Source organism: Pleurodeles waltl, chromosome 6, assembly GCF_031143425.1.
Source record: "Pleurodeles waltl isolate 20211129_DDA chromosome 6, aPleWal1.hap1.20221129, whole genome shotgun sequence".
Lineage (NCBI taxonomy): Eukaryota > Metazoa > Chordata > Amphibia > Caudata > Salamandridae > Pleurodeles > Pleurodeles waltl.
The window spans coordinates 627,738,665-627,763,128 of record NC_090445.1 but is presented as its reverse complement, the minus strand read 5'-3'; the positions used below and the strand labels follow the sequence as shown (position 1 = coordinate 627,763,128).

General features: G+C 42.9%; 1 protein-coding gene across 2 annotated transcripts in view; it reads left to right on the top strand.

Annotated features, from left to right (window-relative positions):
* LOC138300082 (mitochondrial glutamate carrier 1-like) overlaps positions 1 to 24,464 on the top strand; it is a 264,150-nt gene that overhangs the window by 201,870 nt on the left and 37,816 nt on the right. For both annotated transcript variants that reach the window (XM_069238960.1, XM_069238959.1), the window contains 3 exons: positions 4,227 to 4,431; positions 4,523 to 4,677; positions 6,459 to 6,534. In XM_069238960.1, the coding sequence (XP_069095061.1) occupies positions 4,227 to 4,431; positions 4,523 to 4,677; positions 6,459 to 6,534 (436 nt within the window). The remainder of the gene's footprint in view (positions 1 to 4,226; positions 4,432 to 4,522; positions 4,678 to 6,458; positions 6,535 to 24,464) is intronic.

Sequence of the window (24,464 nt, the reverse complement as noted above, 5' to 3'; positions counted from 1 at the left end):
TAGCTCGAATAAGATTTCAACAAAGCAAAGATTATGAACATTAGAGCATAACACGACGTCAACATGGATTAACCTTTAGCAGAGTATCATTAGAACATTATTCAACAAAGCATTTATTCTGTCATTTGTCTATTTGCATCCATTAAGTGAACCCCTTAACTAACCTCGAATTAGCATTGGCATGTTGGGCTTCATGCAAAATAATTTGATAACACTAATTTGGAAAAAATCTAACTATGGTCTCTGTCAAAAGAAAGCAGAAAGGGAAAAGCAAACAGACAATTACAATTTCATCATCATATAGTTACCCTCCGTATTGGGTCAGCATACAGGATCAAGCTTCGTCCTCAGGACATCAGATAATTTGCCATCAGTTAGGGAACCCAGCAAGACGGGTAAGAAGGGACACTCTACTCATGAGGAGGAAGAGTATAAATCGGGCAAGAGAAGGACAAGGATGGTTTGAAAAACCAAACAGCAAAGTCTCCAAGTAGAGTGACAAAGTGTCTGGGTCATAGCAAAAGTTTGCAACTGCATCTCCTAATGGCTCCTCGTGTCAAAGGTTTTTATCCCTTTTTCTGTTGTACAGTCCCCTTATTCCTTATTGGTTGGCACCCCACTATCTCAATCCAATGATTTTACAATGATTTCATCAAAAGTGTCACCCTATAACGGTTCTCGCGTAGTTTATTGGTTCTTGTGATTGACGTCTCCAGCGGGTAGAATGTCCGGTCTGATTTCATACTCTTGTGGTCCTTTTTGCATCTTTAGTCAGTAGGTCCATCGTTCGTACCTGTTTAGGCGACCTTGTACCTATGCTAGTCTACAGTGTTGCATTTTGTAAGAAATATCTTTCTGAGCAAGTCGAATTTCATGGGAACGGATCTACTATGGTTACATTCATCCTCTAGCTTTGGAAAAAGTTCAAGTAAATGTCCTTCAGCAAGTCAGCATACTGCATGTTTGAAAAACACATCTAATATGAAACCGGGCAGCTAGGCCTCGACTCATGCTAACCAAATACCAATGATTTATTAGCAAAACCTTAACATATAACTCTTAATATTAGTGTAAAACCATATGCTAACATATCATTATCTCCTTATTAGTCAATTTCATTAGTCATTGTATACATTGGCGGCACATTTCAAGTGCACATTTAGCAAAAACACATTAATATATTTTCTAAGCGGCATTAGTATGCATTAGTTCATAAGCATTTTCAGGTTAAACTGTATTTAAGTGCTATGCTCTCTCACAACCATACTGGAATGGGAACACTGTAATGAGAGAACTTAAATAGTACCCATGCCAATCAGTGGAGGCTCGGAGAAGCCTAATGTTCCCAGTGTCTGGGACCTTAAATGCGAGGCAGCTGCTGCCAGCGTCTAACTTAAAGTAACCACCCTTTTCAAAAACGTCAGCCAGTCATGAGGACAGACAGGAAAATATTCCTCCTGTCCGATTGTGTTACGATGAGATTTGGGTTGGAGACGGCTTGGTCAGGTCCACTTAAGCCCTGCAGATTTAGCCAATCGTTCAATCAAGTTTGTTCAGTGCGCAACAGTTGGCACTGTTCCTACAAGTTAAATCACAATATTTAAAAAAAACTGCTATCTTTCCACACCAAACAACAACAAAACGTAACAACAAAAAATAAAACGCTAACAATTTTTCTCAACCCTTCTGAAATATACTACAATACTTGGCAAGTCTAATTTTTAATATAAATATTTGTTATATAATTTCTTAAATACGATCTGACAGTTTAGTACATTTATATATTTATTTAAATGAAACCTCAAGTAAGGTTTTGGTTTTGTGGGAAAAGCCTTGTTTGCAAAATTTGTATTCAGCGAATAGTCCCTAATGTATCCTGACAATCATGAACTTTACGCACTCTAATGAAAACACGTATTAGGAGAAGGATTAATACACTTAATAGATAGCAGCATGATACGATGTGGTTAACACTGACTCAAAGCAATGTTTGGAGGGGACTGTGCAAAAATTATCACTGGCTAAATGGGTCTCACCCAAAACAAAAACTCTTTTTCAGTGCTAGACCAAAAGAGGGGAAACAATTAAGTTTTTCAGATAATTGAAAATGGTAGGTGTAACGTAACTCAAAGCAGAAATGTAATTACAGCTGGATTGGGAAAGAAACGGGAGGTGTTAGTAGACGGTCCTGATGTGAGTATTGAATGGGCACTGGTAAAGGTGCACGAGGGGAAAGGTCAGAGAGAGAGCAGGGACAGGAGACCCAAAGTGGGTTGGTGAGGAAGTAAGATTGGTGCAGGCTGTGCACGCAGTGAGAAAGAAGGTGCAGAGGAGTTGTCCGGTATATCATTTGATGACAGCAGTGGGAATGGAGGCTTAAAAGTTGCAGCTGTGATGGCGACAGGTGAGGGGTGGCATAAGAGGATTGCATTGGTGTTGTACAGATCCAGGGGCATATTAATGACCACATTGCACCATGCTTGCACCACACAATGTGGTACATGCATGACGCAAACCACTGAGTCATATTTTTTAAGCCACGCAAAGCCACTGTGTATGTCTTTGAATGACTTCAAAAAATGGAGTAAGGAAGCACAGCACAGCACAAATCACTGCATTGACATACTCTGCCAAGGGAGGCATTCCTTGGGCGTTGTGTCGGTGTTCTCATGCAACTCCCATGTTTTTTGACAAAACCCCAGATTGGTCAACTCTGGTAAACCTGAGAATATTTCAAAATCTCATGCTTCCCCAGGTGAGGGTTAATAAGGAGAAATGTCTTTATTTCTCCTAGTTTTTTTCTCTTTCTACATGTGCTGCATCCTGTAACACATATAGAATGAGGAAAAAGTCTCTCAGAGTTGATTTTTTGTAAGAAGGTGCCCCTTCCCGCACAAAAACAACCTGGCATGCAATGCAGACACCCTTGCACAATGGTACAAGCAAGGGTGCCTGTGCTAGGCAGCCAAAAGGGCACAGAACAAGGGGAAAGGACAGGAATGTGCCATATTGGATAAATACAGCTTATTCCTGCCCTTTGCCTGTGATGCAGGGTGGTGCAATAAGGTGACTTGCTGCGCTGCGCTGCTCTGCACCACTGTGCAATATGCAATATGGGCTCAAGTATGCAGGACTGGTCAGGGCCAAGGGCATTGCTGGCAATGCAGATGTTGGGAGCAGGAGAAGAGAGAGTCATTGCTGAGGGTGTCTCAGAAAGGGATGTAGGGAGCAAATGTCCATTGTCCTTGGGAAGGAGAGATGATCAAGAAGACACAGAAAATAACGGGCAGAGGTCTGTGAGGGCTGAGGTGCGGTACACCTGCAAAAGAATATGGGGATAGATTGTGGTCAGCTAAAGAGGGCATGGAGAAGGGTAGTGATTAGGGAGAAGGTAATGACAGGACTGCGAATGGTGATGACAGGTCTGCGAAGGTCATGCTTCAAGAGGGTTTCACAGAAAATTCACTAAAGATTTTGCATATCATATCATGGACTGTTCTACCCGGCAGTGGCTGGATAACTTGAAGTCGACTAAAGGAATTGAAGATGTGATGCAGGCCCAACTGGAGGAAATTGAATCAGACAGGATGGTGGGCCTGTTCTGGCAGCTACCGTTACGCAGCCTGATGTGGACGAAATTGTTGTCAAAGACGTGTGGTGGTGGAAATTAGATCACTGGCAAAGGCAGAGAATGAGGTTTCAAGTTTAAGAGCAAAATTATTTGAGGTAACTTATGAATGCTAATGTGTTGCCACCTGGGCAAAGGTAGGCAGATGGAAGAAGAGGAAGAAGTTGCATGGGTGCAAGGGCAAACAAGTTTTGTTGTTGTTTTTGAGAGGAAATGTTCCATTGGTTGGGGAGGGCAGAGTCTGGAGTGGGCGAGGTTTAGGTTAAAGAGTCAGTGTTAGAAGAGTTTTGTTAGATAAGAAGTTATGATATTAGAATGTGCAGTTAAGTTGAAAGTTGCAATTTAAGAGTTCTGACTGCATCCAATAAAGTGACCTTTGCCACATGTACAAAAGCGTGATGACTGATCCTTCCAAAACAGGTGTGGACCCACCATTGGGCTTTTCCTACAAACCTCACACATGTAACTTGTAATTAAATGTAAACTAAACATGTTCCATACATATTGAAGTACCATAAAAATGTATACATAAATATTCTATTCATTTAAAAATCTGTTATAATTATCACTAAGAAAAAATCATTTATTTTGGACATAGTATCACTGCAGAAGAGCACTGGTGGAATGCACTGTTTGAACCCGAGCCCAAAGCACTTAGCTGCCATCCCTGTTCTCACTAGAGCTTATAACGTGGGCCCTACTTCATCCTCCAGACCAATGTCAGCGACATATCTAGCAGCAAAGCTACTGCGGACAGATGGAATCGGAGGGCTGTACAAAGGGCTTGGAGCCACCATACTAAGGTATATACTTGGCTGTTGCTTTAGATAATTGGATGCAGTTCAGCTTGCCTGTGATGTGCTATTATGTGACCAAGGTTTCTTTGTATTGCAGGGATGTACCTTTCTCCATCATCTATTTCCCGCTGTTTTCACATCTGAACAAGCTTGGGCAAGCATCGTCTGGTGAAAGAGCCCCATTCTACCACTCTTTCTTATCAGGATGTATAGCTGGCTCCATTTCAGCAGTGTGTGTCAACCCTTGTGATGGTGAGATTGCTGCACTTTCTGTTTTTACTGTGCTTATTGTTGATATTCTCAGAGATAAAATACTTGAGGCTTGATGTATAGTTTGGTAGATGGGTTACTCCATCACAGATGTTACAGATATCATGTCTTACTACTTTTTGTGACGCACCAGTGGTGCAGGCTGTAGACCCATATCTATAAGGCCACACAAAACCACTTTACATGGCTTTTCATGGCCTTGTAAATATGGAGCAAGGGAATGGAGTGCAATTCACTGTGTTACTTTGCACCAGGTAGGCGTTTCTGATGCATTCCCAGATTTACAAGGTTATGTAAACCTTGGAATGCGTCAAAAGCCTACTCCACCCCAGGGGTGGAGTAAGAGTGAGACAACAGGGAGAAATATCTTTATTTCTCTCCATTTTTTTTCTTTCTATGTGTGCTGCATTATGCAGCACACATTGAAGAAGGAAATTGCCTCCATTGATTGTTTTTGAGCAGGAAGGTGTCCTTTCCTGCACAAAAACAATCATCCCCACAACGCAGGCACCCTTGCACTAAGGTGCAAGGGTGCCTGCGTTGGCACAGGGGGAGAGGACAGAAATGTGCCGTATCTTGTAGTTACAGCACATTTCTGCCCTTTCCCGGTGATGCAGGGCAGAGCAGCAGGGCACTTACTGCTCCGCCCTGCACCACGGGCCTTGTAAATATGGCCCTAAGTGGTATATTTTATTGTGTCCATGTGAGACCACTTTAATGTGAATCGATGAGTGGAAAATGTCTATTTACTTGTCCTGAATAAGGTGGTTAACAGTAAGATAGACTACTGAAATGTGTCAACAAACATTGAGAACCTACTTCTCACTTTCTGTGTTTATAATAGGGATGTTAACTTAGTCAACCTTCTTTATGATGAGAAATGAGAAGAGGTCATTGAACTGGTAAAACCAGATGACGTCTGTTTTAATCTTCCATGTTTTCTTGTTTATTTATTTATCTGTGTGTATTGTTACAGATATTTTCCAGGTAAATGATAAATTGTATATATATTTGTATATGTTATCTTCGTTGGTCATAAGCCTAGCTAGCACAGCATTTTCATTAATTTAGATGTTATTCATTTGTTTTGGTCCTACAAGATGTTCCTGTTTCTTGCTGAAAATAAGGCTCTGTCCCCTTGGATTTGAGGGCTGTCTCTCTTTTCTGTGTAAGAAACTTGTAATAAGGCAGACAGGATATCCACCATGCTTGTGATGGAGTAACCAATCTGCAAGCGCTAAATCAAGTCCACTCCTAAATTTTTCTAGATAGTACTGCATGTCCAATTTACTCATGCACAAGTCTGCTCTATACTTCCTGGATCTCATTGTTTCACTCTCTCTGATCTTTGAAAGAATAATTTCATTGAGGTACTATACAAAGTGTGTCACTCATGCATATCGTATTCATTCCTACCGAGGCTCCCATTATGAGCATCCCATTCATCCTGCAGGTAACTTTTGCATCGTGTATACTGAAAAATCACCAATGGAGTTGATAATTCTGGGTCCCATTTCCCTGATAATTCCTCATTTCTCCTCTGATTTTCACACAAAGATTACTTCTGCATTTTTCACGGATATCCAAATTTGAATGGTGCGAATAACTACTGCTGTAACCCATTGGAATTAAAAGGCTACTCATAAAGAGGGTCTCACAGGCAACAGTACCACATTCACTGTGTGTGTGGGGGTGTTTGTGTGTGTGCATTTAACATTTTAATCTCAATTACTTGCATAAATGTGTTTTACTTTCCTTTGTAGTTATAAAGACACGTCTCCAGTCCTTGCAGAGAGGAACGCATGAGGAGAACTACCGTGGAATTGTAGACTGCGCCAGGTAATATAAACCCTTTATTGCTATCTTGCTTTAAAGGAGATGAATGCGAATGCAGTTAAAAATTATGCACTGGTGAGGAATAAATGACTGTGACATAATGCAACGAAATGATGAAGCACCCTTTGTAATTGTTAAGCAAAATGCACTCTTGTAAACAGTGGACCCAATTCTCAAAATAAATTCAGTTGTAAATGTAAGTTAACAGCTGAATTTACTTATTTATGCCTGCCAGGAATCCACTAAGTGATTCTTAATGGGAGTAAATGATTTTATGACTGTGGCCATCTCTGCCAAGAGTGAAGAAAAATAAGTACTCAATAATTCTACTCAAAGGGTGAAAAGAGGTGTTCCAAGGTTAGGACGTTTAGAAATGTTTATAGATAGGTTGAAGGGCATTTTCAAACTGTGATTTGACCCCTTACTACCCTGGAAGTGCAAGGAGATTTATTCCAGTTAAGGGCTGGAGTACATGCACTTCCAGGGAGGGTAAGGGAATGGATCATTCCCCATTGGTGGTGTAGGAAAAGGGCTTCCTCCAAAGGAAAATTGTCTTCCATTTAGAAAAAATAACGTGTGCATTTGCACGTGGGGCTCCATTCCCCTAGTGAGGGTTTTTTCACAAGGTGGGTAGGAACCTGTAGAAACAATCATTTAACATTCCAAATACTACACTTGAAAAACAGACCCAGGAACATATTTCGAGGTGTACTATTGGGAATACTGATAAATACCAAAAAGAGTACATGTACCTAACCACATGTGGACATAAACGAACCAGTGCATATTTGCAACTTTTTCTTGAGTTGAGGAGAGTAGTATAAGGGGAAAAGACGGATAATGTTCCCTGGATACCGAATGTTCTTCCCACAGATATGAGAGTTTCTCACAGATGTCTAATCTTTAAACCAAGGCTAAAATACTGTTTATCAAACCTGACTGAAATACTCAACGCCATCAAACCGGTTAGACATCTTCTTTGAAGAAATTGTTTATGACTCAATATTTCAAGACCACTGTATATTGGGGACTCACATGCAGTCTGTACCTGCAATAGTAGAGTACCTTTGTTATTTATTTGTTATTTCAACATCCCTGAATCTTTATCTAACTTCCCCGTATTGTTTTCTATCCGGCAAGTATCCTCAAATTGTTTAAAACACCTTAACTTCAACTATTTTATTGTCACTAAACACAATGACTGGTGCATTCTTGATGTCTAATTTTGTATACTCTTTTTGTTCATTGTACTAATATACACAGATACTACTTTATTACATCTGTTTTACAGCACTCTATCCACTCATAGGGCTTAGTAGCATTAGAACAAAGTCTACTAAACCAGTAAAAACATATTACTACATATTGGGGCACATTAAGACATTGGTGGTAAGTGCTGCCTACCGCCGCGGCGACGGCCGCCAAAAGACCATCGCAGCGGCTAACATCCATCCACCAAATTATGACCACAGCTGGATTTCCGCCACAAGAGGGGTGGAAATCTGGCTGTGGCCATACTGGCAGATGGTGTTAAGATGGCGCTGCTACCACCAGCAGCACCACGCCAGTAGACTGCCACGAGCCCTATTATGAAAAATAATACGGCCGGGCGGTGTTCTGCTGGCGGGCGCTGCTGGCGGTAGCAGCCCCCCATCCCGTCCCTACACAAAAGACTCCCTGGATGCGGGTTAGTTGGGTTTCCAACAGGGGAGGAGGTGGAGGGTGTTGCGTGTGGGGGTGTGTGCATGAATGTGTGAGTGTGTGAGTTAATGCGAATGTGTGTGTAGTGTTGTTTGTGTGTGTGTGTGCATGTGTGAGAATGCGTGTATGAATGGAAATGTGAAAGCGTGTCTGCGTGTCAGTGTGAATGTGGTATGGATGTGTGCGTGAATGAATGGATGCATGCGTGTATGAATGCATGTATGCCTATGTGAGTGAGTGTGTGTATGCGTGGTGCGTGTCTGCGAGTGTTTGTGTATGGGGGTGGAGGATTTGAAGGGGGAGCGCGAATGGAGGGGGGAGGTGGGGGCGTCTGGGGAGTGATGGGGGTGGATGGGCCTCCTACCAGTGACAGGGAAGGAATTTGTTACGAATGCCACGAAACCCATGGGGGTAGGCAGGGTCAAAATGCCGCCGGTGGTACATTAGCGGTCGCTGGGCTGGAGATTCTTATCTCCAGGCCGGCGTCTGCTACCGGTATGGCAGTCGGTGTGGTACCCGCCAATGTCACAATGTAGCAGTATGTACTGCCACCATGTTGGCGGTACTACTGCCACATTATCACCGACAGTCAGGGTCATAATGACCCCCATTATCTTTATTCAAAAGAAAACAATCACTGCTATAAAGTCAACAAATCTCCAATGGTAGGAAGCAAGTGTAGCAAACAATTCCCTTCAAAAGAGATTAGGGTTTGTTAAAGAACACTATTCTAAATACTAAAAAATGACATTAACATAACATTTGAATACACTAATTCTGTCATCCTGAGTCCCATTGTCATCTGATTACTCTCTACATACGGATCAGAATTACAAGTTTTACCATAATCAATGCATTCACTGGGTTATTCCTCAGTAATTTCGACAGGCCAAAACTGCTGAAGTTTACCAGGGGAAAAGGTCAGGTAAATATTGGGTACATGCATATTTCTGTAGGGAAAGCACCACAATTTTGAATATAGGACGTGTTAAAAATGGGGTCTTTGGTTGGCAGTCAGGTTACCCCCTGTCCAAGCAAATACCCTCACTCTAGTCAGGGTAAGTCACACACAATCCAAATTATCCTGTGCCCACCCTCTGGTAGCTAGGCACTGAGCAGTCAGTCTTAACTTAGAAGGCAATGTGTAAAGTATTTGTGCAATAAATCATACAATAACACAATATAGCACCACAAAAATACACCGCACAGTGTTTAGAAAAATATATAATATTTATCTGGGTATTTGTAGGTCAAAAACGATAAAAGATGCAATAAGAAATTGTAGCGATATCACTGGAAAGTGATATGAAGTGTCTTAAGTCTTTAAAAAGCAAACAAAGTCTCTTTCAAGCACAAAGTACCTGGTTTGGAGTGAAAAAATCTCCGCAAAGGACCGCAGAGGGGGAGATGCGTAGAAAAATGGTGTGTGCGTCAGTTTCGCCCCTTCACACACGGACTTGCGATGTTATTTTTCACGGGGTGAAGACGTGCGTCGATTTTCGGCACGCGAACAGGTCTCCTCTGTGGGTCACGGGGTTTTCAGACGTCCCGGGGTCTGTGCGTGGAATCCTGGGCTTGTTGTCCGGCTGCACGTCGTTCCGGTGGGCTGTGCGTGGAATTTTATTCCTCACGGCAGGCGGATCGTCGTGCAGTGAATTTTTCACTGCGGAGCAAGCTGTGCGTCGTATTTTTCGGCGCACAAGGAGTTCAGTTGAAAGATAGAAGTCTTTTTGGTCCTAAGACTTCAGGGAACAGGAGGCAAGCTCTATCCAAGCCCTTCAAGAGCACTTCTGCAGCAAGGCAAGAGTTCAACAAGGCAGCAGGCCTTTGTAGAAAACAGTCAGGTGAGTCCTTTGGGCAGCCAGGCAGTTCTTCTTGGCAGGATGCAGGTTCTGGTTCAGGTTTCTTCTCCAGCAAGTGTCTGAGGTGGTAGGGCAGAGGCCCTGTTTTATACCCAAATGTGCCTTTGAAGTGGGGGAGACTTCAAAGAGTGGCTTAGAAGTGCACCAGGTCCCCTTTCAGTTCAGTCCTGTCTGACAGGGTCCCAGTAGGGGGTGTGGCAGTCCTTTGTGTGAGGGCAGGCCCTCCACCCTCCCAGCCCAGGAAGACCCATCCAAAATGCAGATGTATGCAAGTGAGGCTGAGTACCCTGTGTTTGGGGTGTGTCTGAGTGAATGCACAAGGAGCTGTCAACTAAACCCAGCCAGACGTGGATTGTAAGGCACAGAAAGATTTAAGTTCAAAGAAATGCTCACTTTCTAAAAGTGGCATTTCTGGAATAGTAATAATTAAATCCAACTTCACCATTCAGCAGGATTTTGTATTACCATTCTGGCCATACTAAACATGACCTTCCTACTCCTTTCAGATCAGCAGCTACCTCTCCAATAATGTATGAGGGCAGCCCCAATGTTAGCCTATGAAGGGAGCAGGCCTCACAGTGGTGTAAAAACGAATTTAAGCGTTTTACACTACTAGGACATGTAAACTACACAGGTACATGTCCTGCCTTTCACCCACACAGCACCCTGCCCTAGGGGTTACCTAGGGCACCCATTGGAGGTGACTTATATGTAGAGAAAGGGGAGGTTTAGGCTTGGCAAGTACTTTTACATGCCAAGTCGAGGTGACAGTGAAACTGCACACACAGGCCTTGCAATGGCAGGCCTGAGACAAGGAAAAGAGGCTACTTAAGTGCGTGGCACAACCAGTGCTGCAGGCCCACTAGTAGCATTTAATCTACAGGCCCTAGGCACATATAGTGCACATTACTAGGGACTTATAAGTATATTAAATAGTCCAATTGGGTATGATCCAAAGTTACCATGTTTAAAGGGAGAGAGCATATGCACTTTAGCACTGGTTAGCAGTGGTAAAGTGCGCAGAGTCTAAAAGCCAGCAAAAACAGTGTCCAAAAAGTGGAGGGAGGCAGGCAAAAAGTTAGGGGTGTAACCCTAAGGCATGTCAGGTCTAACAGGACGGAACTTGTATTAAGTGCAAAGGATAAAATCCTGAGCCTTTAGTTATTGGATTTTAGCAGATAGAGGAAGCATCCATTCCAAATGTGACACTCATAATCAAGACCTGTCATTTCATTGAGTCCGGCATAAACTAATCAAATATCAAAAACACATTCCAGATAGAGATTTATCAAAATGTTTGCATGCACGCAGAAATTTTAAAAGTTGAAAAATGTCTAGGTGAGAATGTACAATGTTTTCTAGGATAGATTCTAAGGGTTATTAGGCTCAGATACAGCCTAAGTGGGTACAGTGGTGTGGGTATCCATTGGTGAGCTCGACTACATTTGGAACTAAGGGGCAGATATATGACACATTTTATCAGTGGCAAACGGCCCATCAGACTGTTTTCCACCAGTAAAATGGATTTTGGCATATCCCAACTCTATTTTGCAAGTCAATAGCCTATTAACAACTTGTAAAATAGGGTTTGCGATTCGCTATTAGGAAGGGGCATGTTAAAGGTGCCCCTTCCTAATACAGAGTCACAGGGCCAGGTATGAATGTTTTGCAACCAGAATGTTCCACACCACACATCATTAAAGGATTGTTCTCTTCCACTGCTGAGCAAATTCTCATGCATCCCCCAACACAGTCTGCGGACCTCTATCACACCGACAGCAACCAACACCCCACTCACACACTCTGACACGGACCAGCCACCACCTACACAACACAATATTGTTAGGCAAGCTCCTCAACACCTGTTTACTCACGAGACTCACCATGGAGATCTGTGACCTGCTGCATGATCACATTCCTGATCTGCTTATCCTCGCGGAAACCTGACAGAACCACGTATCAGTTTCCAACATTGCCACAGCCATCCTTACTGGCTACAAGATCACCAGACACAACAGTCAGCACAAGCCTGGAGGCAGAATCATCTTCAAGGACATCTTCAGCTACACCATTGCCTCGGACGCATGCACAAGCAACATGGAATTCTTCGCATTCAAACTTCAAATCTCATCCAACTTCCCCTTTAGAGGAACCTTACCTATAATCCACGGGGACCATGTACCAGCTTCTTCAGCACTTCTTCAGCTCTCACCTCCAACTCCAGAACCATCCTCCTCCTCGGAGACCTCAACTTACATCTGAAAGACCACACTGACCAGAACGCAACAGCTCTGCTAGAAAACCTCAGTAACCCAATGTGTGACTGAAACGAAACACTCTGCCAGTCAGCTCCTGGATGAAATCCTCATCTGCATCGACAATCACTCAGTCAGCAAGCCCACACTGATTACCTAGACAGACCACACCCTCTTCAAATGGAGCATTCTCATTCAGCACTACCACAGACAAACCAATGCCCGACCTGCCTCCTACAACTGATACAACATCCCAGAGGAGGAATGGACCACAGCTCTCTCCACAAACCAGCCCGAGCACACTGACAGCCTAGTCAAATCCATCAACAACTTCAAAAAACACTATTGCTACCTGTGTGAACAACCTAGCCCCAAGCACAGGAATTCCACAAGTTCCAGACCTCAAGCCAACTGGTACCAGAGAATCATAGTATGACAAAATTCCACTGCAAACAACTTGAGTGTAGATGGGAATGTGCAAGGACAAAGAGGATTAAAGCACCTTCAGATCGGCTCTGAGACACTACCATCAACAGATCTGGAGAACCAAGTGCATTGGTTCCTGCACCAACAGCAGGAAAGAGATCTGCATCATCAAGACTTCACTTTAACAGCAGCCGCTTCAAACAACATCACCCCCTCACAGGACCCAAAAACAGGCTTTCAGAATTGTTCTGCAACAAGATAACATCCATGAACAGCAATTTTGACCCTCAACCGGACCCCACAGACCTTGCAGTTTGACTTCCCATCTAAATCAAAGAAGGAACCTTGACCTCATGCCCATTATCATCATGGATGAGACCACCGCCACCATGAAGTCTGTCCTCTCCAGGGCCACTTCAGACCCCTGCCTCCACCTTGACTTCATCAGAAGATTCCAAACCATGAGCAAAGCACTGCCACCTATCATCAGAAACTCTGACTCATCAGTCACCTTCCTGGACACATGGAAACACGTCACAGTCCTTTCTCTGCTCAAGAAATCCTCTGCGGACACATGCAGCAATCCACAGAGTCTCCTATCCTCATTCAACACCTAAACAAGATTAGATTCCAAGCTCCCTCTCTCCTTCCTGACTGTCAGGTCAGAAGCAGAGACCTAGCCACTTACTCTTCAGGTACCTGTAACCTCATCTGTGGAGTACCATAAGGCGGTTCTCTCAGACCAACCGCTTCAACACATATATAATCCTTTTGGCCAGCGTTATCCTCATCCATGACATTGACATGTTTTTCTACGTTGAGAAGACTCAACACATACTCTTCATCTTGGACAAGAATCCAAAAATGTGGAACAAGTTCATCATTTGCATGACCTAAGTCACCAATTGGATGAAGAGCAATTGTCTCACACTTACCACCATTCTGAAAATGCTGAGAAAATTCTCCAACTAGCACCCAAACAACACCCATAATACCGTCACACATACCCTCTTTACTAGCAAGCTGGAATACAGGAACCCCCTTTAAACTGGAATCAACAAGAAACTCACCAGAATATAACAAACCATTAGAACGCAAAAGCTAGAATCACCCTCAACCAGCAGAAAGCACAAACATCACTCTGCACCCCGAGGAGCTATGCTGGCTCCCGATACCGAAGTGCACACCGTTCAAACTCCTCACTCACATCTTTAAAGCAGTAAACAACATTGCCTCTGCCTACTTTAACTGTAGCATCTCCTTTCACAGGCCTTCCAGACTCCTCTGCTCGGCTGAGCTCCTACTCACACATATCCCATGCATATGCACAAACAGATCCAGTGGTCGGGACTTCTACCTCACTCCGAAAACACAGAACATTTTACCACTACAATTCAGAGCCTTCTCATCACTTCTTGAGTTCTGAAAGAGCCTAAAGACGTGGCTTTTCAATAGCCCTGCGTCTGCCCTTGGCCGGGGTGGAGTCACACCTATTCAGTGCAGAGGGTACCCTCCCTGATGACAGCATGCTATACAAATAAACCTAACATAGCATTACAGACAGAAGTGGCTTAACCTGAGCTGTTGGTTATTGTCCTTATGGAGCAGTTCTGTTAATGAAGGCATGAACATAGTACCTACCATTTTATAGGGGATCCCTCATCACTAACTTAGTCTACATCAGGCTTCTAAACATTATTTTTTCTGTTAATTAAGTGTTAATAAGATACAGAGAGCACTCTGAACAGTAAAGGAGTGCTTTCCTCAAACATCAGTTGAAATTTCAGAGTATGAAAGAGAAGGACCAAAGTAGACATTGATCACTCTTGTAAGCATGTCAGGCCTTAACAAGTAAACTTACAAGGAGACGCGAATAGGTCGATGAACCTTTTGACTTGCAGTTAAGAAGTTCTTATCATAGCTTGAGTACATACATCAATAATCGATACACAATAATCAACAATCATTAGTAATCAATAAAATCAATAATCAATGGAGTCAGTAATTATCACGCACCATGACCTTTCAGTCATGAATAACCACACCATTACTAAAAGTTTAGTATTTTTATTTCCGTATATTAACAAACCTAAGGTCATGTAGATTAAACTCAAAACCAAATGAAATACATACAAAAATAACACTGGTTGTCCAAAACGGGGGAAGAAACACAATCTAATCAGAGCTTGAATTACAACACATTCTAAATTTACTGTGCAAATCAATAGCAGAGTCAGCTGCATCAACAAGATGAAATACATTAAGTTAAGCAGAGAAATCCATCAAAGCATTAGTCTCTACTGTCGTAAATCAGGATCCTCAACTAACATCAGATTACCATTAGCATATTGGGCTTCATGCAAAACAATTTAGTAACCAATTTGGAAAATTATCTAACTATGGTTCTATAAAAACAGCGCAGTTGGTACCTAGAAAGAAAAAGCAAATATGCATAATAATCACATTTTGATGTATAACAATCCTCGGTATGGGGTTGCAAAGCAGAATCAGTCTTCATCCTCAGGACATCAGTCGATCAGCAAGGCATCAGGCTGTCAGTCAGGGAATATGAGCCCAATGAGCCAGAAAATCGGAATGGCAGAATGATCTGTCTTCTCTCAGAATGTTGGAATTAATAGTCTGTCTCTTCGCTCTCTGCGGCGTTGTTATATCAAAGTCACCTAAACTATCCCCTCATTCCCTATTGGTCAGTTAATCATATGTTCATACTCTGTCCAATAAAAGTCCTATACCAAATCTATGAATTCTAATATTTCTCCGTTCTCATATTTTTTATTAGTTTGTTTTGCGATGTCATCATCTGGCTTGTCAGGTAACAATATTCTTGGAGCTTCCACTCTAGTTAGTATCTTCATTGTTCTTGTACTGGGAAAGTCAGTCTCACAAACATTAACACATAAAATGTTGCATTAGAAAGAACACCATCTCCTAGCAGTGGATTCTCATGAAAAGCTTCCATTATGAGCACATTTTAACAATACAATAGACATTTCACAGTTTAATTCAATTTGTCAGCATTTTTATTAAACGCTAAGAAATACAGCTTTTTCATCTATCCTGGTAAAATAGGCCAAAGAGGCTTGTTAAGTTAAGGCCAAGACACTTCTTTGTTCAGGTAATTTAGTACTCGTCTCCCTCCACCCTCTGTGGTGGCTGCTGTAATCACTTGTCCAAGACGTTTGACACTTGAGACTAGAGCTGATGGTGAAGTGCTGAAATGGTTTTTGGCTTGAAGAGGTAGGAAGAACAGCTGTTGGCTCCAATAAACGTTGTAGTTATTAATACGTCTACTTTTAGAAACTTCAGCATTGAACTGAAATATGTAATTTGAAGGACGGAGGCGAGCGAGCTAACAAAATAATCTGGAAAGCAAAGCCAGAGCTGAGCCCAGGGTTTTTCTTGTTTCTAAAAGCATATGCCTGACCGAACCATGAAAATATTTGGCATCTAATTCCTATACAAATGTGATAAAGTACTCACAAAATGTTCGAAAGGCTATTGCGTTAACAAGCGTTTCATTTTAATACATCCAATTATTTCACTGCATTGAGAGGAATTATTCAAAGTGATAATTTCACAAACTTTCTGACCCACTGCACCGAAATCAATGCCACTAATGAACTATGACGTCAGCTGGCATGTGCGCACTGTATGTACTGTTTGGCCACCAGATAGGTATCTCCTGCTCTCTTTTTTTTAACCTCAAAGGTTAATGTTTTGTCTTTAATTCTTGGCGCATGAGTGTAGAACATGGCTGGTTTTAGACATGAGGGTCCAATAAGACATCGTGTCGAGGCAAAGTCATATATCTTGCTCGTGTTTTCAGAAACTCACCCAGATCTATTGAAGACCATGGCATTTCGATTTCCAGGTTTATGAAATAAAGTATCTCTTGAATGTTGTTTTCATGCATTTCTGGACGTAAACTGTAAAAAAAGAGCCCGGACGTTTTTGATTAAATTGTCGGGCGATTCATGACTGTGAGCAAATGCTATGATACGTACCTGCCAATGAGATATATGTCCTTGCAAACATTAATATAAACTACATATAAAAAAGAGCCAGGAAGTAAAACCGTTTAAAAAAGGATTTAATTGAATCTCCAGAAGTGCTTTATTTTCCCTATAGAAGTGGACTGCGGACTGTACGAGAAAGCATTTTTCCAAGTGACAGAGCGTAGTTTATTTAATCCATATTAACATAAAATGTTTATGAATTAATGTGTGATATTGCCGCATAAAACTGTATTAGTAATTTTGCTTAAACATGTGCCTGAAATGTGACCATGGGGAGTGGCCGCCAATGTATACGTAGACTAATAATGATGACTAAAATGTTTATATTATGTTCAAATAAGTTTGTACTAATGATTGCGTTATTGAATCTGTGCTAAAATTCCTATAGTCCCTAAGTTAGCATGAGCCGGAGTTTACCTGCTTGGCTCTCAAAATAAATGTATTTTTCTATCTTGCAGTGTGCTAACTCACAAAAGGACATGACCCTGTATGTTTTTTTCTCCAAACTAGACGAATGTAACCATGTTAGATCCGTTCCCATAGCTTTTCCTTGCTTGCAGAATAAATGTTAAAAACAAAATGAAACAGTGGAGATTAATGTAATGTACAAGGTCATTCAAACCGGTGAAGACAATGAAGTTACTGACCAAAAGGTGTGCAAAGAATTACAGAAAGATGAAATCATACCGGATGTGCCACCTCTGAAGACGTCAATTATGAAGAAAAATCAAAGACTTGTAAAATAATATGGGGTGAAGAGTTAGGTGACCTGATGTGTTTTCTGATAGGTTAAAGATAGTGGGGTATAACAAATGTCCAATAGAATTTTGGGGGAATGTACAATGGAAAAGGGATAAAAACTCATGTCACGGGGAGAAATTGGAATTAGGTAGGGAATGCTATTAATTTTATCCAGAAAATTTGTCACTCTGCTTGGTAACTTATTGCTTTACTTAAAACCATCCTCGCCCTTAGATTCGTCCATGTTATACTTTACCTCCTTATGAGGGAAGTGCCCTTTTTGCCCCAGAGCTGAGTTCTGACTGATGGCGAATTGACTGATGTCGTGAAGACGAAGACTGAACCTGTGCGCTGACCTAAACTTTGGAGGGTAATTATGACAATGCAATTGTGATTTGTCTGTTTGCTTTTCCTTTCTAGGTACCAACTGCTTACTTTTGACAGAGACCTTAGTTAGATGTTTTCCAAATTAGTGTTCTAAATTGTTTTGCATGAAGCCCAGCATGCAAATGCTAATCAGTGATTAGGACAGGTGTTCACCAAAACTGAAGCAAATAGACCAAGACTATGCTTTGTTGAACTGACGCGTTATTGACACGCTGCCAAATTTGGTCTATGTTCACGCCGTGTTATGTTCTGATGTTTGTGATTCTTGCATTAATGAAATCTTACCAAAGTTGCCATATCGTGACTATGCTATTATGTTTCTTGGTGTTGAGATTAACGCGTCTGCTTTTAGATTGTAATTAATAGGGAATAAAACTTATAAAATTCTACTAAACTGGTGTGGTTATTCATGGCTGCAAGGTCATGGTAGAATCTTGAATTGATTAATGACTTTGACTAAAGTGAAGTGTATTGTTGTGATAAATATTGATGACATTATTGACGTATTGATTGACATATTGATTAGCTATCTCGTCCTAAGGTGTCTCTCAACTGGGTCAAAAGATTCATTGGCCTAAAACGAGTCCTGATGTGTAATAAATTATCATGAAGGGACACGTTAACAGTTCTGGTAGCAGAGCGACGGTTTAGCCCTTTGGGGCCCTAGGATGGAGAATTATTGTTTAGACTGTTTTTCTGAGGTAATGCAAATTGGAGATATGATGTGTTTCTAAATTCACCATAACTTTCCTGGGATCTCGGAGCCTGCCTAAGTGAGTTGGGAATGTTCTCGGCATTTTAGCATGTGTGGTGTAGAATTGCGTTTGCTCAGCTTATGCATTTCGCAGGTGATTTGTGAAGTTTGTGTGTATCTAGGCCAGGTAAATGTTGTTTTAGTAGGAGTGGGCGTACTCTGTAGTATGAGAGTAGGGAAGTCGGCGTACTTCATATGAGTGTGGCGCTTTGTGCTCAAAATTATCCAAGTGGTTGGTTGTTCATGTACGGACCCGTCATGGTCTAAGACTCCAGAGTATATTGACAAGTGTAGGAGACACTTGGGTTTATGTTGTAATTTGTGCGGTTTAATTAGGTGTTTCGGGCGTGGTTGACAAGTCAAGATTGAGTCGAATTGTATGTGTGAAACGTTCGATGGAGATTTGGCAAGTTCTAAAGTGCACTAGAGCAAACCATTGACAAGTCGAGAGTAGGATTTGCGGGTCGAATTCTGCTTGCGGTGACGGGAACTGAGTAGGAGAGAGTAGCGGCCGAGGCTTCAAGTGAAATCTCTGTAAAGTTCTGAAGCAAATGTGTTACCCTTCCTGTAGTAAACCGGCAAATTTGTGTTGTTGTTTTTGTTAAGGTGCTCGCAGTAATTTTTGCAATTAGTTTGGTGTGAATCTAGTGAGGGGCGGATGAGTCGCAAGACTTTGTCAGCTGCAGTGTGTGAGTGTGACGTCAGTGGTGCCGGGCTGAGATAGGTCAGTTGTCGAGAGGGGTCGCGCACGGATTGGCTGCCGTCCATGAGAGGCAATAGGTTGAGAAAGGTGGGTGAAGAGTGTCCTGGGAATTAAAGTCACTTCTTGATTAAATACAAACAAAAGAAAAGACGCAAAGATGAATTTTGTCAAAGCTTTTAAGAGTTCTCTGAAAGGAGACACATACATTATGGCGAGTGAAGGGGAGCCTACACTGCCTGAAGGAACTCCAACTTATATAGTCATGGAGGAAAAAGGTGTCGCGCCTTGTTTATGGATGGAACAGTGGGGCAAATTGACAGAAAAAGAGGGATGTTTGGCGTTCCCAGAACACGGGACGTTCAATACGAGAGTTCTAGAGAATTTAAGGTGGATGTTAAGTGTCCAAAAGCCACCTCCGAGGCCAGCTCAGTATGAGGCTTTAGCAATTTGGGATTTAATGGCTCTAACACAGAGACAAGAGAAGTTCCAAAGAAGACTGAAAAGGGCAGAAAAGACTCTTGCGGAAGCTAGGTGGGATAATGAGAGCAAAATGTGGAGACGGGGAATAGTTGACAGATTAAAATTGTTCCCAGCAATAACACAGGGAGATGAGACGTAGGGAAAGAAAGCCACATGTAAAACAGACAAGGACTCTAGTAAGCCTAAAGAAACTAAGAGATCTTGGGAAGAAGAAGATGATTCAGATAACAAAGAATTTCTAAATCAGCTATTGCATGATCGCCCGCCACCTTATGCGGTAAGCGACAATGTCCCGATCACTAGTGCGGATCCTGGGAACCAGATGCAGGAGAAGGGAGTTACTGATACTCACAGACTAGTGATAGGGGTTAGATACGGAATAGTGTCAGTGTACCCAGTGCGCCTGACATGCAGATACAGTTGCAACCACCACCGCAGATACAGAGAATCTATCCAGACATCCCAGTACTAGAGACTACTACAAATCTGATAGTGCGACCAGACCCGATATATACAAAATCGAGGTTAGTGCAGATTGAGCCAACTCCGCAATTGCTGCCCCAGCCGCAGCCACAACTGATACCAGGGTATAATCCAGCAGCAGGATCTCCATTAGTACCTGCCCCGGCTTCACTGGATCAGACCTTTGGAGTCGCTGCTCCACGAGGTTTAGGACCAGGTCAGACACAGCTGACATATCATTGCCAATTACTGTTGGTCCACCGGTGCCACTGTCTGCACAAGGTAAGCCTGGCATATGTGATCAGGGAGTAATGACCCAAGATGCAGTAAGAGGAGGGTCCATAGGAACTCCCCAGTTAATGGCCCCAGGAGAGCAAGCGGTCAAAAAACCGAGGTCTTTATTAGACCTTAGCCCAGTTGAAGCACCATTGGAGGCAATGAGACAGGCAGGGCTAGGAGTGCTAACCCCACAAACAATAAGTATGAATGCTTCACAGTCGCCAATGATGCATGCAGGGAACATTTCATTGAAAGGTTTTACGGTACAACAGTTAAATGAGTGGTTAGAGAAGACGTATGCTTCACAAAAGACTACAGTAACTGCAGTAGAGTCGGAAAGGTTGCAAAAAGATGAGTACCTGAACTTTGTGAGACTGGGAGTGAAAGCTGCTGAATTAGTGGAAGGGACAATGGAGGTAAACCGATTAGAGTCATACACAGAAGCAGAATTGAGATATCTGTGCCCTAAAATCACTAAAGAAGTAGGTAAAGTACATCAGAAATTAGCAAACATGGCGGACAAATACAATATTGATATTGAGAATACTAAACATTTAAAAAGAAGTTACAGGTTAGACTTTGACTCAAAGGACTTCGAGCATATGAGGTCTGCCGAAATGAAAGCGCATTTAAAGAAATATTGCAAAGTGCACAAATCTGGGGAGCCTTAGAAGAGTGGGAAGGTAGATGGGCAAAGAAAAGAGATAAGGAGAAAGATGACAGTCCGAGATCGAGTAAAGCTGAAGCTTTACCAGATATGGAATCAGTAAAGATGCTACCAATGAGAGAAACAGCTGGTGTGGTTCTAATTCATGTACCTTTGTCTAGGGCAGACATCCTATCTTTCACAAATGATTATCCCAGGTTGAGGGAGAAACCGATCGAGTGGTACCAATAAACAGATAGGTTTGTGAAGCTTGCGAAGTGTCTCTGGGAAGACCTGAATACCTTGTTTGAGATCATTGTTCCGCCCGGCCTATGGCTTGAGTGCAAGAGAGGGGTAGACTGGCCAATGCAGGAGCCGGCAAGGGATAAGGTGACCGGAGCACCCTCTGAGGAGGTGATGAAGTACTATCACAAAGTAATTGAGTTTTTGGAGCAGAAAGTGTAGCCGAAAGTGACTGATTGGCAGAAAATCGACCAGACCTCACAGGAGGTTAAGGAATCAATACATGCTTACTATGAGAGGTTGTTGAAGGCATTCAAACATTACAGTGGTACTGAGACCATTGAGCCGAAAGACATGAACCATCTCGTGTACAGATTTGTTGAAGGGCTGAGACCAGAGGTTAGCCAGATGATTAAGAATAATTTGATCTGTTGGTAAGCAAAGCCGATTGACGAGTGTTAGACCTGACAGCCTTAGGGTAGTCACCCCTAACTTTTTGCCTGCCTCCCTCCACTTTTTGGACACTGTTTTTGCTGGTTTATAGATTCTGCGCACTTTACCCCTGCTAACCAGGTCTAAAGTGCATATGCTCTCTCCCCTAAAACATGGTAACCTGGAATCATACCTGATTGGACTATTTAATTTACTTATAAGTCCCTGATAATGTGCACTACCTGTGCCTAGGGCCTGTAGATTAAATGCTACTAGTGGACCTGCAGCACTGGTTGTGCCACCCACTTAAGTAGCTACCTTAACCTTGTCTCAGGCTTGCCATTGCAAGGCCTGTGTGTGCAGTTTCACTGCCACTTCGACTTGGCATTTAAAAGTACTTGCCAAACCAAGAACTCCCCTTTTTCTACATATAAGTCACCTCTAATGTGTGCCCTAGGTAACCCCTAGAGCAGGGTGCTGTGTAGGTAAAAGGCAGGACATGTGCCTGTGTAGTTATATGTCCTGGTAGTGTAAAACTCATAAATTCGTTTTTGCACTGCTGTGAGGCCTGCTCCCTTCATAGGCTAACATTGGGGCTGCCCTCATACACTGTTGAAGTGGCAGCTGCTGATCTGAAAGGAGCAGGAAGGTCATATTTAGTATGGCCAGAATGGTAATACAAAGTCCTACTGACTGGTGAAGTCGGATTTAATATTACTATTCTAGAAATGCCACTTTTAGAAAGTGAGCATTTCTTTGCACTTAAATCCTTCTGTGCCTTACAATCCACGTCTGGCTGGGCTTGGTTGACAGCTCCTTGTGCATTCACTCAGACACACCTAAAACACAGGGTACTCAGCCTCACTTGCATACATCTGCATTTTGAATGGGTCTTCCTGGGCTGGGAGGGTGGAGGGCCTGCTCTCACACAAAGGACTGCCACACCCCCTACTGGGACCTTGGCAGACAGGATTGAACTGAAAGGGGACCTGGTGCACTTCTTAGCCACTCTTTGAAGTCTCCCCCACTTCAAAGGCACATTTGGGTATAAAGCAGGGCCTCTGCCCTACCTCATCAGACACTTGCTGGAGAAGGAACCTGAACCAGAAACTACATCCTGCCAAGAAGAACTGCCTGGCTGCCCAAAGGACTCACCTGTCTGCTTTCTACAAAGGACTGCTGCCTTGCTGTTGCCCTGCTGCCTTGCTGAACTCTTGTCTGGCTGTGAAAAGTGCTCTCCAAGGGCTTGGATAGAGCTTGCCTCCTGTTCCCTGAAGTCTCAGGACCAAAAAGACTTCTCTCTTTTATTTGGACGCTCCGTGCGCTGAAAATTTCAACGCACAGCTGGTTCCGCGGCGAGAAAAACGCCGCACACCGACGCTGATCGACGCGACGCTCTTGGGACGCTCGAAAATCCGACGCACGGTCTCGCAAGGACAACGCCGCACGACCTCGAGAGGAAAAATCGACGCGACGCCTGCCGTGAGATCGTAATTTCAACGCGCAGCTCCGCAGATCGACATCCAGAGGAGAAAGCGACGCGACGCCTGCCGTGAGATCGTAATTTCGACGCGCAGCCCCGCAGACCGACGCGCAGCCGGAGAACAAGCAGGAAAATCCACGCACAGACCCCGGACATCTGGTAATCCCCGCGATCCACAGAAAGAGACTGTCCGAGCGTCGGAAAACGACGCCGACTTCCCCGCGTGGAAAATAACGACGCAAGTCCGTGTGTGCTGGGGAGAAATCGACGCACACACCCTTTTTCCACGCACCTCTTCTCTGGTGGCCCTCTGAGGAGATTTTTCCACTCCCAACCAGGTACTTGTGCTTAAAAGAGACTTTGTTTATATTCTAAAGACTTAAGACACTTTATATCACTGTCATGTGATATTTCTACAATTTTCCATTGCAACTTTATTCTTTTTGACCTACAAGTATCCTGATAAATATTATATATTTTTCTAAACACTGTGTGGTGTATTTTGTGGTGCTATATGGTGGTATTGTATGATTTATTGCACAAATACTTTACACATTGCCTTCTAAGTTAAGCCTGACTGCTCGTGCCAAGCTACCAGAGGGTGGGCACAGGATAATCTTGGATTGTGTGTGACTTACCCTGACTAGAGTGAGGGCTTTTGCTTGGACAGGGGGTAACCTGACTGCCAACCAGAAACCCCATTTCTAACATTGGTGATCAGCGGTGAGGATAGGACTTGTATTTGTGCAGTGACATACAGTAGCTAAGTATTTCACTACCTACCCACAGTTGAAGGTCAACTTGGTTTTTATCTCTTTTTGAAAACCTGATTTTTTCCTGACAATTTTCAAAAACTAAATCCTCACTCAACATGTCTCTGACTGGGTCTCAGACAGGGGATTTTGACCTAGTCCAGTTGCATACATATACGGTCAAACAACTAAGAGGATTCTGCAGGGCACTGAGGGTACCCACCCAAGGGGCCTCCAGAAAGGAGGACTTTCAAGTGGCGCTGAGGGCCTGGGCAGAAGCCCATTTAGAG